Source organism: Ictalurus punctatus, chromosome 7 (genome assembly GCF_001660625.3).
Source record: "Ictalurus punctatus breed USDA103 chromosome 7, Coco_2.0, whole genome shotgun sequence".
NCBI lineage: Eukaryota > Metazoa > Chordata > Actinopteri > Siluriformes > Ictaluridae > Ictalurus > Ictalurus punctatus.
In genome coordinates this window covers 21026000-21053098 of record NC_030422.2, presented here as the reverse complement: position 1 = coordinate 21053098, position 27099 = coordinate 21026000, and the positions used below count along the sequence as shown (strand labels likewise).

At 40.5% G+C, this 27099-nt stretch overlaps 2 protein-coding genes across 2 annotated transcripts; one reads left to right on the top strand and one right to left on the bottom strand.

Moving 5' to 3' along the window:
• The first annotated feature begins 253 nt into the window (after window positions 1-253).
• Window positions 254-17301, top strand: hspa12b (heat shock protein 12B). Its single transcript, XM_017472403.3, has 13 exons — window positions 254-635; window positions 1711-1782; window positions 4851-4945; window positions 5555-5679; window positions 5885-6071; window positions 6541-6645; window positions 7802-7918; window positions 8644-8821; window positions 12020-12106; window positions 13877-13981; window positions 15190-15448; window positions 15921-16024; window positions 16123-17301. Exons 2-13 carry the CDS (start codon window positions 1734-1736, stop codon window positions 16782-16784), a joined length of 2073 nt encoding a protein of 690 aa, XP_017327892.1. The 5' UTR covers window positions 254-635; window positions 1711-1733; the 3' UTR covers window positions 16785-17301.
• Window positions 17302-17491: 190 nt separating this feature from the next.
• cct7 (chaperonin containing TCP1, subunit 7 (eta)) lies at window positions 17492-26713 on the bottom strand. Its single transcript, XM_017472404.2, has 11 exons — window positions 26592-26713; window positions 23977-24130; window positions 23734-23840; window positions 23467-23645; window positions 23090-23261; window positions 22499-22663; window positions 22035-22223; window positions 19556-19653; window positions 19255-19387; window positions 18932-19138; window positions 17492-18163 (listed from the first exon to the last, which is right to left on the bottom strand). Exons 1-11 carry the CDS (start codon window positions 26595-26597, stop codon window positions 17933-17935), a joined length of 1641 nt encoding a protein of 546 aa, XP_017327893.1. The 5' UTR covers window positions 26598-26713; the 3' UTR covers window positions 17492-17932.
• Window positions 26714-27099: the final 386 nt, after the last annotated feature.

Sequence of the window (27099 nt, the reverse complement as noted above, 5' to 3'; positions counted from 1 at the left end):
GAGGAAGAACAGAGGGTCTTATGCAGGGGGTGTGGAGGGAGGAAGAAGAGGAAAAGGGGAGCAGATGACTTAATCACTCTGTACTGCCACTATAAACACTCTCCTCCCTCCACACACACACACACACACACACACACACACACACACACACACACACACACACACACACACACACACTTGCACATGGTCAATGAATATGATCCCCTGTGAAGTCACTCTCCCCTCCCCTCTCTCCTGCACTATGAGAGCCTCCAGAGCCAACTAAAACGTATGTGTATGTGTGGCTCCCTCTCTATTACCCTTTCCTCTCTCACATTCCAGTGCAGTTGAGGGGTTTGAGTGCCTGGATACAGACACAGGAGGAAACACACGGCAAGGGAGTGAAAGGGAATTCTCTACTCTGGACTGTAGACTAAAAATTGTTTGGATTTTTTCCCCTCCAGTTCAGACTTTGAGCACACCCTAATTGTGCCTTTATTTTATATAACTTCTTCACATCTCCAGCTGGACATTTCATCATTCTAGAGCATCAGAAGCATCACAAAGTATTTTCGGTAGCTCTGGCATTTTTTTCCCATTTAAACAGGTCAAGTGATTGGTCACGAAGACCAGAGAATTGGTCCGTTAACGCAGGGGTGAGTTGATATATTCTATAACAAAAACTGGTTCTTGGACAGTACAGTGTTTTGCATTACTGGTCCTGTAGTAACCATCCACTTCGATTCTCTAAAGCATCCACTGAGTTCCAGAAGAGAAACTGTTACTCTCACTATACAATACACTAAACTCCTCAATAGTTGTATATGAGTTGATATCTGGATGAGGTGTGTTTGAGCAGCACGAAAATGTGCAGTGCAAGCAAACTCCAGGACCAATTACAATTACAGTAATGGAAATTGTGTGTTAATTTTGTGTATTAGTGTTTTCGTGTACTGTATAATGTCTTGAATGCACATTTGGAGACTTAAAGTTGGGATTTCTAAGCTTGATTATGTGTCTCCTATTTCTTGTTGTGTGTTTGTTGTAGAGATGAATTGGGAAAATAGAAGATGGGCAGTGAGAAAGATTAAGGTGGAGCACTTCCACCAATAGCTTTTATTATTTACATCCTGCAAGCTATGCCAAATTTAGTATCATGTGAAGGTTTTGGAGGACATGGATAATAGCTTTTCCCTTGCTCTGGAGTAATGCCATTCCAAACTGTCTGAATTGTGAAGTCCAACATAATAATTGAGTTATAATTGAAAGAGTACTTATAACAAATGTTATATACCATTATTATTGGGCTGCACAAAACCTTACATTATCACCTGAACTTGAAGTTAAAAAAAAAGTGCAGATTCATGAGCTCTGAGTGCCCGTGTGAGTGGACATAGAGGCAGTTGATGTTACTGGTGTGGAAAAAATGGCTGTGAGTTTTGCTCTTGACAGTAAAATATATAAACACAGAGCATGGGTCTCTCTCTCTCTCTCTCTCTCTCTCTCTCTCTCTCTCTCTCTCTCTCTCTCTCTCTCTCTCTCTCTCTCTCTCTCTCTCCCTATTTTGGGGAAAGGAGTAAATGTACTTTGTTTTACTATTCTGTTCAATAGAAATAAATTAACATCTTTAATTTAAACATGTTTTACACTCAATGTCATGGGCAGTTGTTAAATACGATCAATATACTGTTGATACTATTGGTCTATTGATAATATTTCTGTCCTGATCAGGCTGTGACAGCCCTGTCTCCTCCATGATGGCGGAACTCCTGCAGCCCAGCACTAACAGTCTCCGGGTCCCAGGTATAATATACTATATAGTCTTCTGCTCTTGTAGCCTGTCAGCCTCAAGGTACAGTGTGTAGTGCATTCTGAGATGCTTATCTGCTCACCATGGCTCACCGTAGCCTTCTGTAGCCATTTCACATAAATATTCCAGGTTTCTGAAATACTTAATCCAGCTTGTACGAACATCCATGCCATGGTCACAATCACTGAGATCACATTTTCCCCCATTCTGATGTTTGATATGAACATTAACTGATGATCTTGACCTGTATCTATGTGATTTTATGCATTGCGCTTCTGCCACATGATTAGCTGATTGGATAATTGCATGAATGAACAGGGGTACAGGTGTTCCTAATAAACTGACTGATGTATTTCAAGTTCCATTTCTTGTTAATGGAAATTATGGAAGCATTCTAAAGTCTGAGGAAATAGACCTCTTATTTGTTTTTGCAAAAAAAAGTCAACTCAGATTTTTAAACTCGACCATATTTGCTAACATTAAGGATTCCTGATCCTGCTATAGTGCAAAGTGTTACTCAGTTGATGCCTAATATAATCAACCAGACCAGACTGTAAGACTGAGAAAAATACATGTTTGTTACCTCTATAATATATGAGAATCCTCATACAAATGGAAAAAAATATCTGAACATCCCATCGCAGCATCATTTGACTCATATTTAAAAGATTTTGATGCCATGTATTTCATTCATGAATCAAACTAACACAGTGTTAACTGTTGAAACCCTCAGTAACACTGGATTTTGACCCGGCTACTATACTCTTCTTTGTTATGTGCTATTACTTAATTCAGTAACTACGAAGTTGACTAATAATAATGAAGAATGATGTATGCAGTCTGTGATGCTTGTAAAGAAATTCTGCTGAAATATAATTTGATAAATTGTGATCTAAAAACAGATTCTGGTAGTGGTGCACTGTGGTTCACATAGGTGTGGCATATCCTTATCTAACATCCCCTCTGTAATATGCGTGTCTGTTTGCATGTGATAACATTCCAGTCATACTTCTAAGTGAGTTATTCATTTTGTGTATGTGTCAGTGTGCGCATGTATGCATCTGTGGGTTTGCATGCAGTAGTTATTTAAGTTATAGGGATGGGTAAATCATTATAATGATGGCATAAGTTCACACAGCCTTTCAAATGAACTGGAATTCATGAATCCTTAGAAACCTCAGGAAAACACTTCAGCCGATTTCGTCTGCTTAGTGTGAAAGTGGTGAATATTTTTCCCTGGATTAGGCTGGGTACATGCTGACAACAGATTCAGACTTTCAAATAGTTTAAAAGGGAATGAGAGAGAAATACTGATAAGAAGGTGTGAAAATCCATTATGCACTCTATAAATACTTTCACCAGTCCTGATACAGTCCCCTATTAAAGGATAAGAAAAGCAAGGCTAATTCTTTTGTTTTTGCTGTACACTGAAGACATTTGGGTTTGTGATATGAGACGATAGATCAGAATTTGAACTTTCATTTTCTGCTATTTACATCTAGATGTGTTAAACAACTTAGAACATGGTAACTTTTGTTTGAACCCACCCACTGTTCAAGTGATCAAAAATATTGAAACAATATTGAAATACTGCTTGGTTTAATGAGAGTACAATCAATGTCACACGTAAAGTCATAAAGGATGTTTTTAGTGAATGTAGAGAGTCCAATAATAATGATCTCACTTTTGTCCATATTCAGTTTTAAAATGTTGGAGTTAAGCCATCTTTTTTCATTTACACATGCTGATAGTAGACCGGTCTGAAGCGTGGAAGCAGAGCTACAAGTCATATAGATGTAAATGTCATCAGCATAACAGTGGTAACAGAAACCGTGGTGGCAAATAAGTTAACCCGAAGGCATTATATATAATAAATAGATGCGGTCCAAGAACCGATCCCTGAGGGACACCTAGTTTCAGAGGCATTGTAGGCGATTGAGATGTAAAACTGTCTACCCTTGAGATATGAAGTAAGCCACAAGAAAGCAGCACCTGTGACACCGATATCCGAGAGGTGGGAGAGAAATAAGTCATGACAGTAGTCAGTATCAAAAGTGGAACTAAGATCAAGTAATAGAAGAATAGAGAGAGAACAAGAGTCACTGGAGAATAGTAGGTTCTTGACAACCCTTACGAGGGTGATTTCAGTACTATGAAGTGGACGAAAGCCAGATTGAAAGGGGTCAGAGAGATTATTTTGAGCAAAGAAAGATTGCAGTTGGAAGGCTTTCCAGTATTTTGGAAATGAACGGTAAGTTAGAGATAGGACGCAAAATTTGAGAGAACAGTAAGGTCCAAGTTAGGTTTTTTAAGAACTGGAGTCACTGACGCAGTTTTAAGCGGTAAAGGGAAAGAAGCAGAAGCTAAAGATCTGTTTATGAAGTGTGAGATAGGTGCAGAGAGGTCAGAATGACAGCATTTGAGGAGAAATGTAGGAACAGGATCAAGTCGGCAAGACGAGGAGTTTGTAGAGGGATTTGTAGGAATAAAACTAAACAATTGTTGACAAGCATGGTTAGGCAGAAAACTAAAATCTGAGGCCTTGCCTATAAAGCACAGGCGGACAGCATTCAACTTTTCCTGGTAATAATTCAGGAAAGAACAACAGAGCTCTTCATATACATGAACATTATAGGCCGGAAGTTGAGTGAGCTTATTTATTGTGCCAAACAAAACCTTAGGCCTATTGCTTGCTTAATTTGTAATTGTAGAAGCGTAGCTAGACCACTCAGAGTTCAGAGTGACTTTGTGTGTATTGAGGTGATCACTGAGAGCTAGATGGTGAACAGTAAGACCAGTTTTCCTATAAAGCCATTCGAGTCATCTACCAGGGACTTTTAAGGCCCAGAACTCAGGTGTATGCCAGGGGGGAGTGCATACCAGGCCGAGCTGGGAACAGACCTAGTCTTAATATGTGCTCATGCAAAATATCAGAAAAGAGTGGTACTTTGAGAGTATCATTGAAGGAAAGAAGATATCAAAGATGTCAGAAATTGTAGAGGAAGCAATGGCAGCAGAGAGTAATGTGGCATCAACAGATTTAAGGTCTCTTCTCTTCCAGATGAGAACAGATCCAGGTCTACATCTCCAAACAGCTCTCCTTCCCCTTCCAGAAACGACTGCAGTATTGCTCCTCTCACTCCCTCGCCCTCTCCGGTATGACACCACATACTAATCTCAGATCAGTTGCCACGTCCACATTTTTGTTGTTAACCTTAATAGTGCAAAGCCAAAGCTGACTACTGCTTTAAAGCCCAGTAACGATAAAGCAAAAAGTGGCATTCGCAATGTCTGCAATTATGTTTCTTTACTTAGTGCCCTGTATGAGGCTTTTAAGCCAAAATGTGAGTTAATCCTACATTCTTCTTACAAACTGTAATCTGTGGTAGGCTTTAAAACGCTTTAATTCAGAGTCTACCTTTAGAAAGCATTAAGAAGATATTCAACCATGACACACTCCTTGAAATATGAAACCAAGTCTAGAATGCTCATTTTCCCTAAATGTAGCTTTAAAAGGGTCAAAGAGAGGAATGGAAGGTGAGAGAGAGGAGAGGCTGTTTATTTCAGTACCAGGCAGAGCTGCAGATCTGATAACCACACCTCCTTGAGAAAAGGTTACAGCACAGGTTTCCGGATGGAGAGACTCCTTTTTTCTCTATGTTTTTCTCTTCCTCACTGGGCATCGAATTTTTCATGGTTGAACATTTTTATCCTGTTCCTTCCCATACCAAACTTTTAAAAATGTCTCTCCATCCCTCCCTGCAGAGAACTGAGCTGAGGCCACGTGTAGCACGTCCGTTTTCTGTAGTGGTGGCTATTGATTTTGGCACCACCTCCAGTGGCTATGCCTTCAGTTTCACAGAGGACCCAGAGGTCATCCATATGATGAGGTAACTGATCATATCAGTATTTAATGACCTAATATCTGTCACTACTAACTTCCATCCAGCACTATGCCTATAGAGACTGATAAATGATGAGTTAAAGCAGCACCAAAGACAAGACCATCATGCAGTTCTGGTCATGCAGAATAGCACAATCTCTCCCAAATGTTTACTTCTATTTCTTAACAGCATCATCTTCTAATCTCCACAGGCGCTGGGAGGGTGGAGATCCAGGCGTGGCCAATCAGAAGAGCCCGACCTGCTTGCTGTTGACCCCTGAACTGCGTTTCCACAGTTTTGGCTTTGCAGCACGAGACAGCTACCATGACTTGGATCCTGAAGAAGCCAGACACTGGCTCTACTTCGACAAGTTCAAGATGAAGATTCATAGCACTAGTGTAAGCATGCATGCATACAACAAATAAACATATTTTATGACGGGTGGCTGTGGTTCAGGTGGTAGAGCGGGTTGTCCACTAATCATAGGGTTGGTGGTTCGATTCCCGGCCCGCATGACTCCACAAACCGAAGTGTCCTTGGGCAAGACACTGAACCCCAAGTTGCTCCTGATGGCAAGTTAGCGCCTTGCATAGCAGCTCTGTTGCCATTGGTGTGTGCGAATGGGTGAATGAGAACCAGTGTGAAGGGCTTTGGATAAAAGTGCTATATAAGTGCAGACCATTTACATATATATGGTGGATATTTTAGGATGGAATTACATAAAATCACAGTATGTCTGGGCTTTGGATAACATTATGGAAAGGAAATGGCACGAACATTCACTAGAAACATTAGTTTAAAGACTGCGTGGTTAACTAAGAAATGGGAAGTTAAAACATTTTTGCAGCACTTTGTCCTGTTTTGTAGGACCTCACCATGGTGACAGAGTTGGAGTCGGTGAGTGGAAGGAGAGTTCGGGCCATTGAGGTTTTTGCACATGCTCTAAGATTCTTCCGGGAGCATGTTTTAAAGGTAAAGTATAAAAGCAGGCTCTCTTTCTCTCTGTTTCACTCCAGGACATGGAATTGCCACATCACACCCATTCCAGACATACTTAGTCACATACAATTATCATTCATTCAGTACCTGCACTATCGTGCTCATGGTGGGAAATAAAAGCATGTAAAAAGAATATTAAACATTGGCTAGACTTAAAAGGTGAAAAGGTTGGTGTGTCCTAGTGCAAAAAGGTATGCATAGCTAAGATGGTGGAGCTAGTAAACACTGTGTTGTTTATCCTCTTACTTTCTGGACCTTATGTGTAAATGCTAGCATAAAATCTGACCACATCAATCTGCTATCAGTTCAGCATACACAGCAAAATCCCCTGTGTTGATTTAACGCCCAGAGGGTTGAATGCACACTCTACAGTGTGTACACAAGTCCACTGGACACAAATGAACACTCTGGGTGTTAATTCAACACTAGGGATTTTACTGTGTATGAGCAGCTTAATGTGATTCAGACTTCCAATAATGTGAGGAAGACTTATACATGTTTGCTACATCGGCAGTGTGGCCTGTGTGAGGTAAATATTAGATTACAGATTTGAGATTATAGTAACATATAGATTATAACCTAGATATTCATGCAATGATCCAGGAAATATTGTGCTTGAGCACAATATATTTATTAAGCATAGTCTCATAAGTCAAGATCTCACTGCTTTAGTATCCTGGCTTCGAGTGGTGGAAGGCTCTTCCTTCTCTAGTCCAAATAGACAACTTTCTCTAGTCCTTCCTCAAAGATCCAAAGACTTACCTTTTCACACAGTATATAGGATAAGGTCTATACGTATCTCTCTGCACTGCCATTTATTGTTTGTGCTCTTAGGTTTAGATTTTTTTTCTTCCTTTTTTCACTAACCAGATCACTTTAGCATTTGTACATATCAGTTGCAGTCTTGCAGGCTATAAATGCTTATATATTACTTTTTAAAAACTTTGTATCCTCAGTTGTTTGCACTTTTTGTAACTTTCTCTAGACTAAATGCGGATGTAAACGTAAGGGTAGCTTTCTCTGAAGCTGAAGGAGATAAGAAAGTTAACCTCAGTTAAAAGTGAACTCTGTGTGTGTGTGTGTGTGTGTGTGTGTGTGTGTGTGTGTGTGTGTGTGTGTGTGTGTGTAGGAGGTGAAGGAACAGTGTTCGTCTGTACTAGAAGGTGATGAAGTGCGATGGGTCATCACTGTTCCTGCTGTGTGGAGACAACCAGCCAAGCAGTTCATGAGAGAGGCTGCATACCTGGTAATCCACTTGAACTCAGACCATTTGTGTATAACCATGCGGCATTCATCAATGCCGGACACACTCAAACTCACTGACATGCCTTTCCGCTTGTTTCTTATTCTTTCTCACACACACATGCACACTCATAAAGATGACGCTACCCACCGAGAGTGTAGTACAGTTCTTCAGGAAGTGTGTGTATATATGTGTGTGTGTAAAAAGGAACGCATGCATGAATAAGATGTGTTAAGGATTTCTCATCATCCGTCACACTTTCCCATTCATCTTTCCTAGCTCAATTCACTACTGCCACTGATATAATTTTTCCTCATGGATCTCCAACGTGCAACTCAATATGATGGTGTTTTGAGTCGAGGCAACCTTCTTGACCCGCACAGCTTTTCTGCTCTCCTTGGTTCTGAGGGTTCGAGAGGGTGTAGTTTCCTCCTGGAGGTGGCTCTGAGTTTGAACAATACATGAGACAGGCGCACAAATACAGGAAACCACGCCTGCTCCGGCCAAGCATGAGAGAGACAGAGAGATAGAGTGGGAGAATGGGGAGAGAAGGATGGAGAAAAGCAGAGAAAAACAAGGCACTTAATACATTGTTGCAACTTACTTTTAAAAGCTTTGCATTGTGTTTGTGTGGCTAGCACAGTTCAGTAAAGCAGCACTGATGCAAGGCTTTAGATACTGTTGCTTGTCTTTCAACTTTTATCACTTCTTGTTCTCTTGCTCTATAGGCAGGTCTTGTGGCTAGAGACTCTGCTGAACAGCTACTCATTGCTCTTGAACCTGAAGCCGCCTCAATCTATTGTAGAAAGCTCCGCCTCCACCAGGTCCTTGACCTCAGCCAGAGACCAATGACCAACGGCCTGGACCAGGACGGGTCCCGTCCCTTTGACTCCAGTTTCAGGCAAGGTACTGGACCTCTTTTAACATTGCTCTTTTTTAAAATGTTACTCTTAATGATAAACATGATTGTACAAAGAGCACTCCAGGCAAAGCTCCAGCACAGCAAAGCAGATCCCTTTGCTGCATTAACATGGGATGCAAAACATCTTCAGGGTCTGGGAAATCAAGATGGGCTTTCATCCCATGGTGGGGTTGTGGTTTTCTAGGGGAAATACTGTATCCTTCTTTGGTATGTGTGTCAAGGTAAATGTAGGAGCAGATAGAGCACTATTGGGGGGTTCAATCAGAGGGGTATGGTAAAACAGCATGTGGTTTATATTAAGAGAGTGAGAGGGGGAAAGTGGGGGCCTGGGTTGTCATTCTCCTTTTAAAAACAGGCGTCCCTCAAATAAACCACCATCAGCGTCTATCATAAGACAATAAGACCCCCTTTTGTTCATGCAGCCATTCCTAGAAAAGACATGCTATTGGTTTTTGCAGCTTTCTCCCTTACATAAGCATATACGCACTCACAGTATACAGACAAAAGCTTATACCCCCAGCACCACATACACATAATTGAAACAACGTGCTTTTGGACTATGATCTCAGCCTCCTTTAGTCTGTTCAGTCAGACATTTCACATTTACTCTCCATACCCGCACTTTCCTTCAAACTCCTGCCCCTTTCTTTTCTTTCTTTAAAATCCACAAGCATTTGAATGATGGCTCCCTGCTCTCTCAGTCCCAAAACATGTTTGACATTGAAACTGTTCCAGGTCTGTATGCAGAGGGGTCTCTGCTTCTCTAGCTCTCCTTTCTTCCAACTCGTTCACTCTCAAGTCTGAAATGTGCTTCTTTGGAGCTGCCCATCATTGTACAATTATAGAGAAAGAGCTGACTATGCCAAGCACAGTGACAAAAAGTCTAGCAAATGTGAGAAAATATGTTCTTCATAATTTTCCATCCACTTGTTCTGATTGCACACATGTATACAAAGATCCAGAATAATTCTCATTATTGATGATCATAATACAAACATGTGCACACACTCAGATTCTCATATTACACACTCAGGCTGTCCTTATATAGCAAAACTGACAGATTTGCTCAGCTTTTGGCTGCAATGATGTCAGCCAGGATTGGAAGTCATTACTTTCCAAATAGAATTTTTTGTTTTCTTTTCTTTTCTCTTCTCTCATTTCTTCTTTAATGTTGTTCCATACTGTAAATGGTTTCCAGACTGCGTCTAAAGCAAAAGCACTCCAGCTCTGAAATTCTGGAACACACAAAGACTTTGTAAGGACAAGATTGTATTCATTTAAATATTTCGCTCAAGACGTCTTAGTGGTCAGTTTTGAATGTACTACTACGTGTGTTGAAATATGTAGCTACAGTATTAGGAAATGGGTTCCTTAAGGGTTTGGTGGAGAGTTAAGGGTCTTACAAAAGCTTGCCAAAAACGGTTCTATATAGAATCTTTAAGGATTCTCTCAGAGGCACAAGCAAAGATCCCTTAAGGGTTTTATAGTTTTGAGCATACAACCAATAGCTGTATAATGAGCAACGGTGTGCTTTTGATGGATTTGTCCCCAAGTTCTACCAAATCACCCCATTGCTGCATTCCCTCCACTGGTTTCCAGTAGCTGCCCCCATTAGATTTAAAACACTGATGCTTAAATGGACCAGCCCATACATTAACATTTACATTCATTCATTTAGCAGGCGCTTTTATCCAAAGCAATTCACAAATGAGGAAATACAAGCAAAGCGATGCATCAAGCGGAGAACAATAGCAGTGCTACCATACAAGATCTTTTAATTGACTTCTAGAAAAGCAAAGTGCGCAGAGTAGAGGTGTAAGAGACAGAGTACTTTTTTTTTTTTTTGCATATATATTTTTTTTTGGTGCATATTTCTCTCCTCCCAGGTAGACCAGCCCATACCTACCTGAAGGCACTTATCACAACCTGCACTGCACCATATTCCCTTTGAACATCAACTGGACAAACCATCACTTAAAATACAAGGAAGACATACACTATATAGCAAAAAGTTTGCAGACACCTGACCATCACACCCATTCGTGGGTCTTCCCCAAACTGTTGCCACACAGTTGAAAGCACACAATTGTCTAGAGTGTCTTTATATGCTGTAGCGTTAAGATTTCCCTTTACTGGAGCTACGACCCCCCACTCAAACCCACTACAACCTCAACCCCACTGAACACCTTTTGATTGATTTTGAATGAGGACTGCACCCCAGGCTTTCTTGCCTGACATGAGTGCCTGCCCTCACTAATGCTCTTGTAGCTGAATGGACACAAACCCCCACAGCCGTGCTCCAAAATCTAGTGGAAAGCTGTCCCAGAAGAGTGGAGGTTATTATAACAGCAAAGGGGGGATAAATATGGATTGAGATGTCTAACAAGCACATGGGAGTGATTAGTAAGGTGTCCACATACTTTTAGCCATATTTAATGAGTTAAATATGTTTAATGAGCCACATTAAAAAAAAACAACAACAACAACACTTGACGGTTTTTGTTACTGTACCTACTCGTACTAACTCCGCTCAGACAGGCTTTAGCTTGATATTCTAGATCCTGATATGCATACATTCGGATATGTTTTAATAGAGACACTTATGCAACTCATTCTGGATAAGGGTATCTGATAAACTATTTTATAATGATTTCAGCAAATAACTTCTATGCCTTACAACTGCATCATGCAAGCCATAGAAGCACAGTTGAATCAGATGTAACCTAAATGAACTGGCTGAAGCTCAACTGAAATTAAGGGTCACAGTTAATATGACAAGCATTAAGTGAGGAAATGCTTTGTTTTACAGCAACAATAAAAACATTCCCCCTGGAATACACGCACTCATTTGCTTCAGCCTGAATGAGAATCAGAGACCATTCCTCCTTGAGTATTCATCATTAAGCATGTACTGTAACTAATGCTGCCACTCATACAGTAAACCACACAAAGTCCATGTAGTCCTGTCAGCTAAGCTGAACAACAGAGAAGAGTATATGTTAAAGAAAAAGAGCTCATGTTCATGAAAAATATGGGCTTTATTATTGTTCTGGACCTCCACCCCAACCCCCGTCCCTTTACTTCTTGTTGTAATGTGGTTTTTGCTAATGAAGTTCATGTGCTGCTGATTAGTAACAATGGTTCACAGATTACAGAGTGAAGTGTATGTTTGTATATTACAGCACGTGAACAGCTTCGCAGGGCCAGACACAGCCGAACATTTCTCGTGGAGAGTGGAACTGGGGAACTGTGGTCTGAGATGCAGACGGGTAAGAAACGTAGCACACATATATAGGTTGAAGATGGAAAAAGGTTTTCAAACAAAAAAAAAGTCATATGAAGAATATGCCACATAGATAGTTGTAGGATGTGTTACAGAGGTGCTTCGGGTATTCTTGGCATCTCACAGCTCCAGGTTGACTGGTTCGATCCTGAGCTTCGGTTAGTATCTGTGTAGAGTTTTGCATGTTTGTGTCGGGTTCCTCCAGGTACACCGGTTTCCTCTCACCTCCCAGGTGGACTGCGACATTTACGAATTACCCCTAGGTGTGAATGTGTGTGTATGGTGCCTTGTGACAGACTGGATGTATTCCTACCTCACGCCCAGTGTTTCCAGGATTGGCTCTGTATCCACTGACCAAAATAAACCAGTTTCTGAACATGAATGCAGATGAAAAGGATTGTTGTACTGTTGTGAATATATGTTTTGGAACATTTAACGTTTAAATAAAATGGTAGACCTTTATATAACCTTAATTATATTTTTTTTCTGTAATTACCTTTACGAGACAAAAAAGAAATAGAAGTGGAACGGTATAATGTAATGTTTATTCATATTAATTATTTTCTTAATAATTAAAAGTCATTAAATGGATGAGGTACTCACACATCCACATTGCCATGTACAGTTAAAAAGATACGCTGCCTAAGGACTCATATGCTGTGACAGAGATTTGCAGCAGTTGAGAGAAGCAGGCAAACTGCATTTATAGATGGAATGAATTGGCTTATTAAAAAGCCAACGAGCAGAACTGTAACCAGACATGTTTGACATTGATACAACAAACACAAATCAGACTGCCCAACCATGACTATTTCAACATATAAAACCAGCCAAACAAAACCCCCACACAAACACACCAGAGTACATGGCTTTTCATTTCCTGAGAAAGGTATAATATCCTGGTGTTACACAATATCAATCTATTACACAAGGGACACAAAAAAGCCAATCGCTTTGCCCATACTTCCTGTACGTGATGTTTAATATAATTTAATCTGTGAATAACTGGAACAGAGAAGTGATTCTTGTTGTTCTGAAACTGTACAATTACATATTTTTCTGCTGTAATTTCAAACTCACATTTGAATGTGCCGGTAATCACATGTATGTTATTTCTGGCTGCAGCTGCTATATCTCCATGGAGGTGCTTTGTGGGGGTGTGTGTATTTTAAAGCATGCTATTGCTTGCCAGGCAAGCTCAGGAGGTCCAGGTCAAAATAATCAGTTCTTCAGGTCCAGATGTTTCCTGCCAAGAGAGAGGAGGAGCGAGCGAGCAAGCAAGAGAGAGAGAGAGTAGACGAGATAGACACACAGAGACATACGGAATATGAGCCAACTCCTCACACAAAACCCAAAAATAGTTTGCGCTTGTTAGTGATGACTTTGGTTGGGGAATTGGGTGACCGTTGGACATTTTCGACTGCTATGTCCAAGACACCCCCATAGTAAGAGGGATGTGGGTGGTCCCCCTGGGAATGGAGGCCTCTAAAGTGAAGCAGCATTTACAGTATACTGTATGCTCCCTCTCTACTTTCCATGCTTTATGCCCTCACGCTATGTCCGTTATGTTCTCTTTATGCGCTCATGCTGTGTTCCTCTTCTCACTAGTGCTTTCTCTAATGCCATTAAAATTGAACGACTTTTTACAGGTATGTTTAGCCTAACCCTAAACTAAATGCATTTTCAGTGCAAAATGAAACTTTATGCTTTACTTTAGAGGAATGACCCCTTGCGAACTGCATGTGTGTTGTTGTAGGGGATAAGTACATAGTGGCAGACTGTGGAGGCGGGACAGTGGATCTCACGGTACATCAGATTGAGCAGCCTCAGGGAACACTGAAGGAGCTGTACAAAGCATCAGGTGAGTGCAGGAGTGGAGCACATGGCCATATGCTTATTATAATGAGAGGCATTATGTCATGCAGTTTTCTAAGTATATGCTAATAATGTTCCTAGCCTGTATGAGAACAATAAGTTGTGGCAGTAAAAACCTGTAACAAGTGGCTGACTGGATGTAATACTCTATTAATTTATTACTATATAATTTTTTTTCATATACTTTTGATTTGTTGATTTATCTGTTCCAGCTAAACGCTGAGAAGATCTCTTGAGAAAAAGAAATACCTTAGCATAAAATGAATCAAATCTCTATTACCATAACAAAGAAGTTGACATTTCTCTGAACTTAGAATAGAACAGAAAAACTTTAACTTGTTGAAAAAAGTTATTGAATTCCATACAACTTTTAAAATATGCTATATGTTGTAAACTATACAGTAACTATAATATCCATCCATCAATTCCTTACTGAGTCTGGGTCTTACTGGGTCTGGAGCCTATCCCAGATGGCATGGAGCACAAGGCAGGGTGCCAATCCATCGCAGGGAATAATCACACACACCCATTCATACACTACGGACAATGCATGTTTTTGGACTGGGGCGGAAACCGGAGTACCCAGAAGAAACCTCCGAAGCACAGGGAGAACTCCACACACAGGGCTGAAGCGGGAATTGAACCCTCTGCCCTGGAGGTGTGAAGCAAATGTGCTAACCACTAAGCCACTGTGCCCCCCTAGTAACTATATATTATAAACTAATAAAGAGAGTTAGGATCAGCACTGGTGCAATACAGTAAAACACTCTTTCTGGTTAATTACACCAAGGAAAATAAATCGCTGGAAACACACAACCACAAACATTCCCCCCACTGAAATAGTATTCCAAGCTCTTAAAAGATGAATTATACAAATGTAGAGCTTAACTTGTAAATGCCTTTGACCGAAGAATTCATGAAAGCTTTCCACATTTTTTTTTTCTTTGCATGACTGTTTATTGACCTGACAACTGCTTTTTCAAGTTTGAGTGAACAGGTTTTTGTTCTTTTCTTAGTGAAGAGAACTCTGCCAAATGTTTTGGAAAATATGCACGAGTATTGATTTAAGTATCATGATATTCATAACAGCCCCCAACCCCATGAAGCAGTGTACTATTTCCATTGACATTTTCATCAGTTTTAGTGCAATATACTGCAGTAAGCACTCAAGTGATTCTGTTCTGTGTTCTTCAGGAGGTCCGTATGGTGCAGTAGGTGTAGACCTGGCTTTTGAGGCCATGCTGTGTAAGATATTTGGGGCAGACTTCATTGAAACGTTTAAAGCCAAGCGTCCGGCTGCTTGGGTGGACCTGACCATCGCCTTTGAGGCTCGTAAACGCACAGCAGCCCCAAACAGGACGAGTGCACTTAACATCTCACTGCCCTTTTCCTTCATCGACTTCTACAAGAGACACTGTGGCCAGAGTGTGGAAACAGCGCTACGCAAGAGCAAGTATGATTGTTCTCACATGGCCAACTAGGTAGTGGTAGGATAAACGGAAACATGCCTCTTGAAATGTAGACATGGATTTGATAGTATTAAAGGTGCAGTATATATTTTGTTAGTATATGTAATTTATCTAATGCAACTTGTCATTTTTGAATTTTTTTTTTGCAAAAATGACAAAAAAGACAAAACACCAGTTGCCTGCCTTTGCTTGTATCTTTCTCATTTGTAAGTCGCTTTGGATAAAAGCATCTGCTAAGTGAATAAATGTAATGTAATGCCTGCATGGGACATACTAATAATAACTAATGTACTGTTAAAGTGCACCTATACAAAATAATATGGTAATGGGAAAATATTATTGTTTTGAAACATCAATAAAAGGCTGAACATTAGAGTCTCTACTGTTAACACAGCTTATCAAAATGTGCATTTTCACTTTCCAGTGTCAGACCATTCATTTTGATGTCTCTTTCAGTATGAATATAGTAAAATGGTCCTCACAAGGGATGCTAAGGCTCACGGCAGAAGCTACAAATGAGCTTTTCCAACCTACCATCAGCAAGATCATCAAACATATTGGTAAGACAAACACTCTCTACTCACACACTTTGGAAAAACCCCCCACAAAAACCTATAAACACAGCTGAGTAAACTCTTCTTTTTTACATTTATAATAGAGGACCTGATGGAGAAGGAGGAAGTAAAGAACGTGCGCTTCCTGTTCTTGGTGGGTGGTTTCGCCGAGTCTCCTATGCTCCAGCGTGCAGTCCAGAATGCACTGGGGCAGCGCTGCCGCATCATCATCCCTCAGGATGTGGGTCTTACCATCCTGAAGGGTGCAGTGCTGTTTGGCTTAGACCCCACAGTAGTGCGAGTCCGCCGCTGCCCATTAACGTATGGCGTTGGTGTCTTAAACCGCTTTGTCGAGGGTCGTCATCCAAGTGAGAAACTTCTCATCAAAGATGGCCGGCATTGGTGCACAGACATCCTTGATCGCTTCGTTTGCACTGACCAATCGGTGGCCTTGGGGGAGGTGGTTAGGCGGAGCTACACCCCAGCCAGAGTGGGCCAAAGGAAGATTATAATAAATATTTACTGCTGCACCAGTGATGATGTGGTGTATATTACTGATGCTGGAGTGAGGAAGTGTGGCACCATAACTCTGGATCTGCCCGAACCAGAGGCAGGCGCCATCAGCAGCAGCACAAATGGAGCAGCGCTTGAGCGCAGGGAGATACGAGCCACCATGCAGTTCGGAGACACCGAAATTAAAGTGACTGCTATTGACATGGACACAGGGAGACAGGTCAAGGCTTCTATTGACTTCCTGTCTAACTAACCAAATTACCCACACTTTGAGGAAAAGACAATAGGTATATGAACTATTCAAAAATTCTAAACTATTCAAAACTATTCAAAACTATTCACTAATTCAGATTCCATCCATCAAGGCTCCTAAAATAGTTTGGCACATTTTCTTACAGTTTATCAAGCTGTCTCATGATAAGAAACCACTTCAAAACTTTATTTTTGTAGATTGTTACTATTGCTGAAAATTATTACTGTCCAAGTAGTCATGTTTTTTTTTTTATCAAACCTGTTATGCAGATACTTACACATTTTTCTTTTTTTTTTTTACTTTTAAACCAACAATGCCACCTAGTTGCTTGGGGAGAAACTGGATATTTCAAAATGTACTGAAAGGCTGGAATGCAAGTTAATCATAAGGACTTCAGAGGAGTCACATACACATTATAAAATGTACACAAATGTTCTCACATTATTTTCTTTAAGTGGTCGTTTTTTGCTATGCAGTAACTTTGAATACATACCCAATACATATTATGAACCCAAAACCTAATCTAGTATTCATCCTTGGAAAAAACCAGTCCATAGAGTTGCTATAACTACTGTGTTTAAGTTCAATACTCTGCATGCCATCAAACAAAGTACATGAAAAAGTTGAGAATATGGCAGCAAAAATACTGCTAAACCTTCTTAGAGCTTCAGCATTTAAATAAAGAAATAAACAAACAAGACAGCAGATGAAATGTCAAAGTACGGATTTTAATGGTCCAATAAATAGTTCCACCAAATGACAACATGGGAACATCCTGCAGTCTGGCTCGATGTCCAGTATCAGTGCTTCTACAATTTCACAAACCAGAAAGTCCTTGTGTGTGTAATCAGACTAACAAAACAAGCAGCTGCTATGTAAACAGCCAAAATCCCACTTTACTTACAAAACCATATACATAAGGATTAGCAATGCATTTAGCAATCTGCACTTTCTTTTGCACTCCATAGCTGGAAGCCAACACATGAAACAGCTAATAATTTTGTAGGTATTCAGTAAAAGGTTAGTAAGTAAAATGGGACCATAACTGCATCATTTTGATCTTCTAACAGTCCAGAGGCTACACATATACAGAGCTGCTGTGCTCAAGGTTGGTGCATGTATGTGTGTGTGTGTGTATATGAGACATTCTAATGGGCATGGGGCCTACCACGACCCCTGCCTCTACCACCAGGTGCTGAAGGGCCTTCAGCATTAGCGCGGGGGTTTTTAATGGTCTCGTCCACAGAGAGGATGAGGCAGGCGGCCTCGGAGGCAGCGGTCAGAGCGTTGATGCGCACAATGGCTGGCTCCCACACACACGCCTGGAAATTATCAGCGATGTCCTCGTTGTTCACGTCCACGCCGTACCACATTCCACCCTGACAGACACACAATTTGCGAATGCATTAACGCTCTATACATTTAAAAAAAAAAAAAGGATCTATTCAAATCAATCATTTTGGATACAAGTGGATATTAATGCCGCTGCTGTGCTGAGGATGATCCACCACAGAAACATCATCTCATCCTCACTGCTCGTTTACCTTCAGACCAAAAAAAACAACAACAAAAAAAAAAACCTCATACCAACAGCTGGGATGTTAAAATGACCAATGGCTGTAGCTAGTGTAGATTCTGCACATACAGAACCAGTGTAAAACCAGAACACTGTAAAATGGTGCTTAACAAGAAGTCTCAGATGCTCTGAGGTACAGTGTGTGTGTAATCTTTTTGTACACTTTTTCCTCGCTATTTCTGTGTTTACAAAAAACACTTCAGTGCACAGTTTCCATCAGAAAAACTTCATGTTTGAACACTAACAAAGTAGGCAAGAATATTCAGTTCACTGAACTGAAGAAAATTCACAACATTCCACTTTTATAAATTAGCTTTGTTTGGAAATTTTTTTTTTGAGCCAACAATATACTGCTGTATTTGCAGATGTCCAACCACAGACCCCTTCTTGTACCCTGTTGTCAATGTCAGTCAAATAGCCTCCTTCCAGGAAAGTGGGCCACTCTATCCACACATATTTACAGAAAGGTATCAAATTAGTAGTTTTCAGTTTCAGTCAGTCTAACCCTCATAGATTGGTCATGTGTGTGTGTGAGCGTGAGAACAGTGGGTATAACCATAAGTATTCTTACCTGTGCGTGTCTGGCCCGGAGCTTGTTGAGGATGTTAGTTGCATCAAAGCCAGCGTTGTCACACAGCTGTCTGGGAATGACCTCCAGTGCTTTTGCATAGGCTCCTATCAGCAGCTGCTGCTTGCCTGGGATGGTCCTGGAATAGTCCCTCAAATATTTGGACAACTCCATCTCTATAGCACCACCTCCAGCCACAATCGAGTCGTTCTGTAATCGAAAGATTACACATTTTTTCATTTGACAAAACCGTGTACATCAATTCTACAATAAATGAAAACGTTTCCAAAACTCTCTCACAAGCTGCATTATGACCGATAACACACCTTGATGGCTCTGCGTACAATCATAATGGCATCATGCAGCGATCGCTCCGTCTCCTCCATAAACTGCTCGGCTCCACCCCTCAGGATAAAGGTGCACGTGGTGGCCTTGGGGCAACCCTTGAAAAAGTTGTACCTAGAAAAGTGGATCTAAACGTGTTCAGTCTGCACATTTTAATGTTGGTATATGCTTAGACACACTGAAGTTTCTCTTAATGGTCCACACAACTATAATGGTCACGTATGTTGCTTTTCACATGATTAAGGAAGTGCACATCATAGAGTGTGAATGAACCATCATTACCTCTCTCCTCCGACCTGCACCTCCTCAAAGAACTCGCAGGTACCGAGTGTATCATCAGTGAGGGAGCCAACACTTGTCTGGATAGAGCCACCGCAGGCCTGGAGGAGACACCACATTCACTCAGCTTTCTTAGGTTTAGGGCTGCAATTTAGGTTCAGGATTAGGGCTGCAACTAATGATTATTTTGATAATCAATTATTTATATGATTAAAGAGATTTCACACTCTGAGCAATTTTGTCCTTGAAACACTGTGCAAATTGAAGGCTATGAAAAAGGTCTTAAAATGTATCTATGTGGGCTGCTCTACACTGTGCAAAGAATTTTTACTAAAAAATTAACATTATACATTGAAAACAAAAACAACTGATTGCCCACAAGATTTAAGGCAGAAATTAAATCACTATATTAAAAACGCTAAAAAAAAGTGGTATCCAAACTAACGTCAAAGATACAACTAATCCATACTGAAATTCGTTGCCGATTATTTTAATGATCAATTATTACCGATTAGTTGCTGCAGCCCTACGCAGAATGCACAGTAATAGCCAATAAAATGCATATATCGATGCATAAATAAATATATTTATCGTATTAAGTACGTTTCTAGCTACAGTGAGGGGAAAAAAGTATTTGATCCCCTGCTGATTTTGTACGTTTGCCCACTGACAAAGAAATGATCAGTCTATAATTTTAATGGTAGATTTATTTGAACAGTGAGAGACAGAATAACAACAAAAAAAATCCAGAAAAACACATGTCAAAAATGTTATAAATTGATTTGCATTTTAATGAGGGAAATAACTATTTGACCTCTGCAAAACATGATTTAAAGTACTTGGTGGCAAAACCCTTGTTGGCAATCACAGAGGTCAGACGTTTCTTGTAGTTGGCCACCAGGTTTGCACACATCTCAGGAGGGATTTTGTCCCACTCCTCTTTGCAGATCTTCTCCAAGTCATTAAGGTTTCGAGGCTGACGTTTGGCAACTCGAACCTTCAGCTCTCTCCACAGATTTTCTATGGGATTAAGGTCTGGAGACTGGCTAGGCCACTCCAGGACCTTAATGTGCTTCTTCTTGAGCCACTCCTTTGTTGCCTTGACCGTGTGTCTTGGGTCATTGTGATGCTGGAATACCCATCCACGACCCATTTTCAATGCCCTGGCTGAGGGAAGGAGGTTATCACCAAAGATTTGACGGTGCATGGCCCCGTCCATCGTCCCTTTGATGCGGTGAAGTTGTCCTGTCCCCTTAGCAGAAAAACACCCCCAAAGCATAATGTTTCCACCTCCATGTTTGACGGTGGGGATGGTGTTCTTGGGGTCATAGGCAGCATTCCTCCTCCTAAAACACGGCGAGTTGAGTTGATGCCAAAGAGCTCCATTTTGGTCTCATCTGACCACAACACTTTCACCCAGTTGTCCTCTGAATCATTCAGATGTTCATCGGCAAACTTCAGACGGGCATGTATATGTGCTTTCTTGAGCAGGGGGACCTTGCGGGCGCTGCAGGATTTCAGTCCTTCACAGCGTAGTGTGTTACCAATTGTTTTCTTGGTGACTATGGTCCCAGCTGCTTTGAGATCATTGACAAGATCCTCCCGTGTAGTTCTGGGCTGATTCCTCACTGTTGTCATGATCATTGCAACTCCACGAGGTGAGATCTTGCATGGAGCCCCAGGCCGAGGGAGATTGACAGTTCTTTTGTGTTTCTTCCATTTGTGAATAATCGCACCAACTGTTGTCACCTTCTCACCAAGCTGCTTAGCAATGGTCTTGTAGCCCATTCCAGACAGGTCTACAATCTTGTCCCTGACATCCTTGGAGAGCTCTTTGGTCTTGGCCATGGTGGAGAGTTTGGAATCTGATTGATTGATTGCTTCTGTAGACAGGTGTTTTTTACACAGGTAACAAGTTGAGATTAGGAGCACTCCCTTTAAGAGTGTGCTCCTAATCTCAGCTCGTTACCTGTATAAAAGACACCTGGGAGCCAGAAATCTGATTGAGGGGGTCAAATACTTATTTCCCTCATTAAAATGCAAATCAATTTATAACATTTTTGACATGTGTTTTTCTGGATTTTCTTGTTGTTATTCTGTCTCTCACTGTTCAAATAAATCTACCATTAAAATTATAGACTGATCATTTCTTTGTCAGTGGGCAAATCAGCAGGGGATCAAATACTTTTTTCCCCCCCTCACTGTATGCTTTAGCAACCATACAAAATTAACAAACAATCCTGACCAAAGTGTCAGTGACACACAAATTACATATATACATATATACATATATATATATATATATATATATACATATATATATATATATATATATATATATATATATATATATATATATATATATATATATATATATATATATATATATATATATATATATATATATATATATATATCTTATACACACAAAAATCTCAAAGCAGCAGAAGCTGGACCACTGACAAGAGAAACCAACCCATACCATCATGGTTCTCTTCAGATCCTCCTCCTGGACACGTCCAGCGCAGAACATATCTCTATCAGCAAAGTACTGCGTAGCAACATCCCCGATGGGAAGTTTGGACAGCACCACTTTGGCTCCAGACTTGCAGATCTTCTCCAGCTTATCATACAGGATGTTCCATTCGGCATCCACAATGGCTTGATAGTCCTGGAGGACAGAACATATGCACACACACGCACGGGAATTAATAATCTATCTCTCTACACACAATGACAACTTTTTTTAACTCTCACCCACAGCCAACGCCCAAAATTCTTTGTAACATACATAATGGAACACTGTGTTTTAGGACAAAAACAATCAAAATAAGATTAAAACAGCTTAAGATCATTAAAAAAAAGGTGAAAAAAGAAGAACTTAAGCTGCTTTTTAGAACCAAATAGCCAAGGAGAGGGATGGTACAATCTGAGCAGACTACCGACCTCAACATTGTTGACACGGACTTCAGCATTGTCCTTCTCTGCCTTCAGTTCCAGCTCGATGTTCAGGAGGGCGATCTTAGGTTTCTCGTAACTTTTAGGCTGCATCTCAAAGCCAGCATAGGAGAAGGTCTTTTTAAAGGCCACACCAGCCACCAGCTGAGATTCCTGCAGAACCAAACAGTAGGGTTAATTACAAAAACCATACAGCTGGATTTATACTCATGTGGTATATGCACTTACATATTAGAACCTGTTTAAATGTAACCAAGAACTCCTGACACCAACTATATTCCCACCTCTTAACTCATAATGTTTTCCCAACAAGAGATCAGAGAACATATCAAAGATCAGAGAACATATCAAAGATCAGAGAATACTGAACATATTCAGTTCCTGCAATCTTGGAGCAATTGGTTGTTGAACATGTTTAAATAGACTTTTGATTACAATCTCATTCGCATGAATGTGCTGAACTTATATTACAACAGTTAGCAGATACAGACATTAACAAAAAGACTGGTCATTCCATGTAGCCATAGTAGAAAATCTTATATGCTTGTTATTTATAACTGGGAGGCCCTGGGTTCTCACCTCCAAAGCTCCACCCTGAACTTTCTTCATGCCAATCATCTTGAGTGGCAGCAGTTCATCCAGCATCATCACTGCATCCACCACCATCTTGGAGAAGAATTCCTTCTGGACAGCAATCAACTTTGAGTTCAGTGCTGTTGCAGCACACTTCTCCAACAAATGTCTCTGCTCCCTGAGAGAGAGAGAGAGAATTATTTCTTGCTAATAGTCAAAAACATTATCCACACATTAACCTGGTTTAACAAAAGATAACACTTGCAGTTAAAAGTCCAAATTAAAAAGCATCTGTTTTCTACTCAATAGCAGAACATGTAGATACTGAAGCGTCATTATAATCTGTTAGCTAGATGAGCTGAAAGCATTGGGCTCAGACTCACTGCTTGTCATCATTTTTGACGGTGACTGCAATCTCTTTAATCTTTTTGACGGCGAGCTGCGTGGCGGTGCGGAAAGCTCGGATGATGGTCTGCGGGTGAAGCCCCTCCTCTACGTATGGCTTCAGCTGCTTCAGAAACTCTGCCGCAAGCAGCGTTACAGAGGTGGTGCCATCGCCGACCTGGAGAGACGCACCCAAAAGTATGAGCTTGAGCATTTCCTGACATCGTAAGGTACTTTCAAACATGGAGTCACATTTAAATCTGCACCTCAGCATCCTGAGACCTAGCAATGTCCACCAGGGTTTTGGCTGCAGGGTGAACCACATCCAGCAGCTTCAGGATGGTAGCTCCATCGTTAGAGATGGTGGCCTTACCTGCAAACATACGCAACTTCAGCACTCTTATCATTGCCTTAGTATTAGTTGAACCTAAGTGACAGTACTCTGATCACTCTCTCTCCATGACGGGTGTGATGACTTTGCAGAAATCTGAGGAAAATCTCATTCTCACCTCTGTTGTCAACGATGAGCTTGTCCATGCCACGGGGACCCAGCGTGGTGCGCACAGCCTCAGCAATCACCTGGCAGGCATTGATGTTGCTGACAAGCTGAGGGACACCCTGGGACGTGTCTGTACCCTCCTTCAGCAGGATTACCGGTGTGGGCTGTGCAGAGGAAAGAAATAAAAAACTTAGCAAGGTCCAGAGAGACAAAATGCTCAGTGTGACTTGAATTTGACAATTAAAGTAGCAATAGAACTTCAGTAAAACCCTGCATGTGAACAGCACTTGTATTACTCTTTCTGTATGGCAGAGCAACCGAATAACCTGCCATGTATTATTGTTCTTCCAAAATGTTATCCATTAGCACTTTAGTGCAAGTTTTTAAGACATCCATAGACTAGCAATCTGATTAAATCATTAGACTGACTGTTCTCTTGCACTCCAATGTTATTAATTCTTGAATCTTATTTGTTCAAAAGTTGTACTAATTTTCTAAAACAGCACGGCTCTCCGACAGCTAATTCACAGAGACATACATGGTGGATGCTCCACATACAGGTGCATCTCAAAAAATTTGAATATTGTGGAAAAGTAAATTTTTTCTGTAATTTAATTCAAAAAGTGTAACTTTCATATATTCATTATACATAAGGTGAAATATTTCCAGCCTTTTTGTTGTTTTAATCTTGATAATTACGGCTTACAGCTCACGGAAATCAAAAATCCAGAATCATAATATTAGAATAAAGAATTTATAATACAGAAATGTGGACCTGAGAAGAGTTCTAATCAGCGAATTAACTCAAAACACCTTCAAAGGTTTCCTGAGCCTTTACTCCCTCAGTCTGGTTCAGTACACACAACCACAATTATGGGGAAGATGAAAGTCAATTTTGCATTTCATTTGGAAATCAAGGTCCCAGAGTCTGGAGGAAGAGTGGAGAGGCACAGAATCCAAGTTGCTTGAAGTCCAGTGTGAAGTTTCCACAATCAGTGATGATTTGAGGTGCCATGTCATCTGCTGGTGTTGTTCCACTGTGTTTTCTCCAGTTGAGCGTCAATGCAGCGTCTACCAGGAGATTTTACAGCACTTCATGCTTCTATCTGCTGACGAGCTTTATGGAGATGCCGATTTACTTTTCCAGCAGGACTTGGCACCTGCCCACAGTGCCACAACTACTAGTAACTGGTTTGCTGACCGTGGTATTACTGTGCTTGATTGGCCGGACGACTCGCCTGACCTGAACCCCATAGAGAATCTATGAGCAACACCAGCCCCAACAATACAGACGAGCTGAAGACTGCTATCAAAGCAACCTGGGCTTCTAGAACACCTCAGCAGTGCCACAGGCTGATTGCCTCCATGCAACGCTGCATTGATGCAGTAATTCGTTCAAAAGGAGCCCCGACCAAGTAAATTAACATACTTTTCTGAAGGTCAACATTTCTGTATTATAAATTCTTCAGTCTAATATTTTGAGATACTGGATTTTTAATTTCCATGAAATCATCAACATTAAAACAAAAAAGGCTTGAAATATTTCACTTTATTTGTAATGAATCTAGAAAATATGAAAGCTCCACTTTAAAAAATATATATATAAATTACAGACAACAAAGAACTTTTCCACAATATTCGGATTTTTTGAGATACACCTGTAATCCCTGACTAATAATAAAGAGAAAAACAAGATGGCTTATCAAACAAAGAAAAATAAATAACCATTGATATGGCGAGGCTATCTGTAAGGAGGGGTTTAGTTAACATTTATAGAAGGAGTCTCCAGTGTCAGAAGCTGTCAATTAAAGGTTTCTAACAGGACGTTGCACAACATAAATGTCAAGTACAAACCATTAAAAAATTTTTTTAGTTTGGTCAGCTAGAAGATGTGCATGTTACAGTATAATATGTTCAGATAATTGTGTGGATTTGGTTTACCCTGATGTGGCGAGGAGACTTAACTTAAAATCTTTATATTTATTAGTATCTGCAGTGGTGTGAGCAGGTCACTGTCACCTAATGCATCTGCGTCCAGGGTGGATAATGTCCATTTGGTTGAACCGAGACTTCACAAAACTAAAGTGTGTGTGTTAGAGATATATTCCATGCAGAACACCTTTACTCAACGAAATATAAGTAATGTAAAGGATGAAAAGAAAAAAAAGCTTCCGAAATGAACCCAAAAGCCGACAGTGATTTCTGTAGCCGTTAGCAATCCATATCCCCTATTAGCTTGTTACCATGAAGAGGTGTGGCTTTTATCCCACATCACAGCATCAGCTTAGAAACACTCACAATGTTCACAGTGAATCTTATTTCACTTATTTCAGCTATTCAGACAGACTCAACTATCATGGATACCAAACCTCACAAACCGAGAAGCAAACACAAGCGCAAGCAAAGAACAAAACCATACAGCCCCGGCGGCTAACAGCGCCGCAGCTAACGCCACTTTAACAAGCTCAAATTCACAATTACAATCCTCTGTGGAGAAAATAAACCCACAGGTTCAGCCGAATTAACATCTTCCGACAGTATAATAACGGAAGGATGATTTATGATGAGTTCTCAGGACGGATGGAGGTAGATTACCAGACATAACAGACATGATTGTACACTTACCATCATTTTTGCAACTTAGAGAGGAAGACCGGTGCCGATGACGTTCCCACAATGCACTTGGAACTCTCTAGAACATCTTCTTCTGCTTCTTCTACGAGTTATGGCAAACAGTAGTGTATATCGCCACCTGGTGGACAGTTTAGGTAGCATGATTAAACATACAAATGAAATCTATTCTTTGCAGCAGCCTGGTTCCTAATAACCTTTTTTTGTTTTTGTTTTGTTTTTTGTTTACACTGTTAGAAAAATAAATATTTCTCATTATATTATTTCATGTAGACACTTAACAATGCAACTGTACACCTAAGTTCTCTTTCTTGGTGAAAAATACATTCAAAAGGTTCAGAAAAAGATTACCCCGTTTAATGACAAATTTCTCTCACATCCCTGGCAGCGATATTGATTCAATATAACTTAAAAACTCATCTCAAGTTGAGCAGCTTTTCAGTTCATAATGCGTACATGTTGTGGATGCATCCCTGCTAAAAACAAACAAAAACAAACAAAC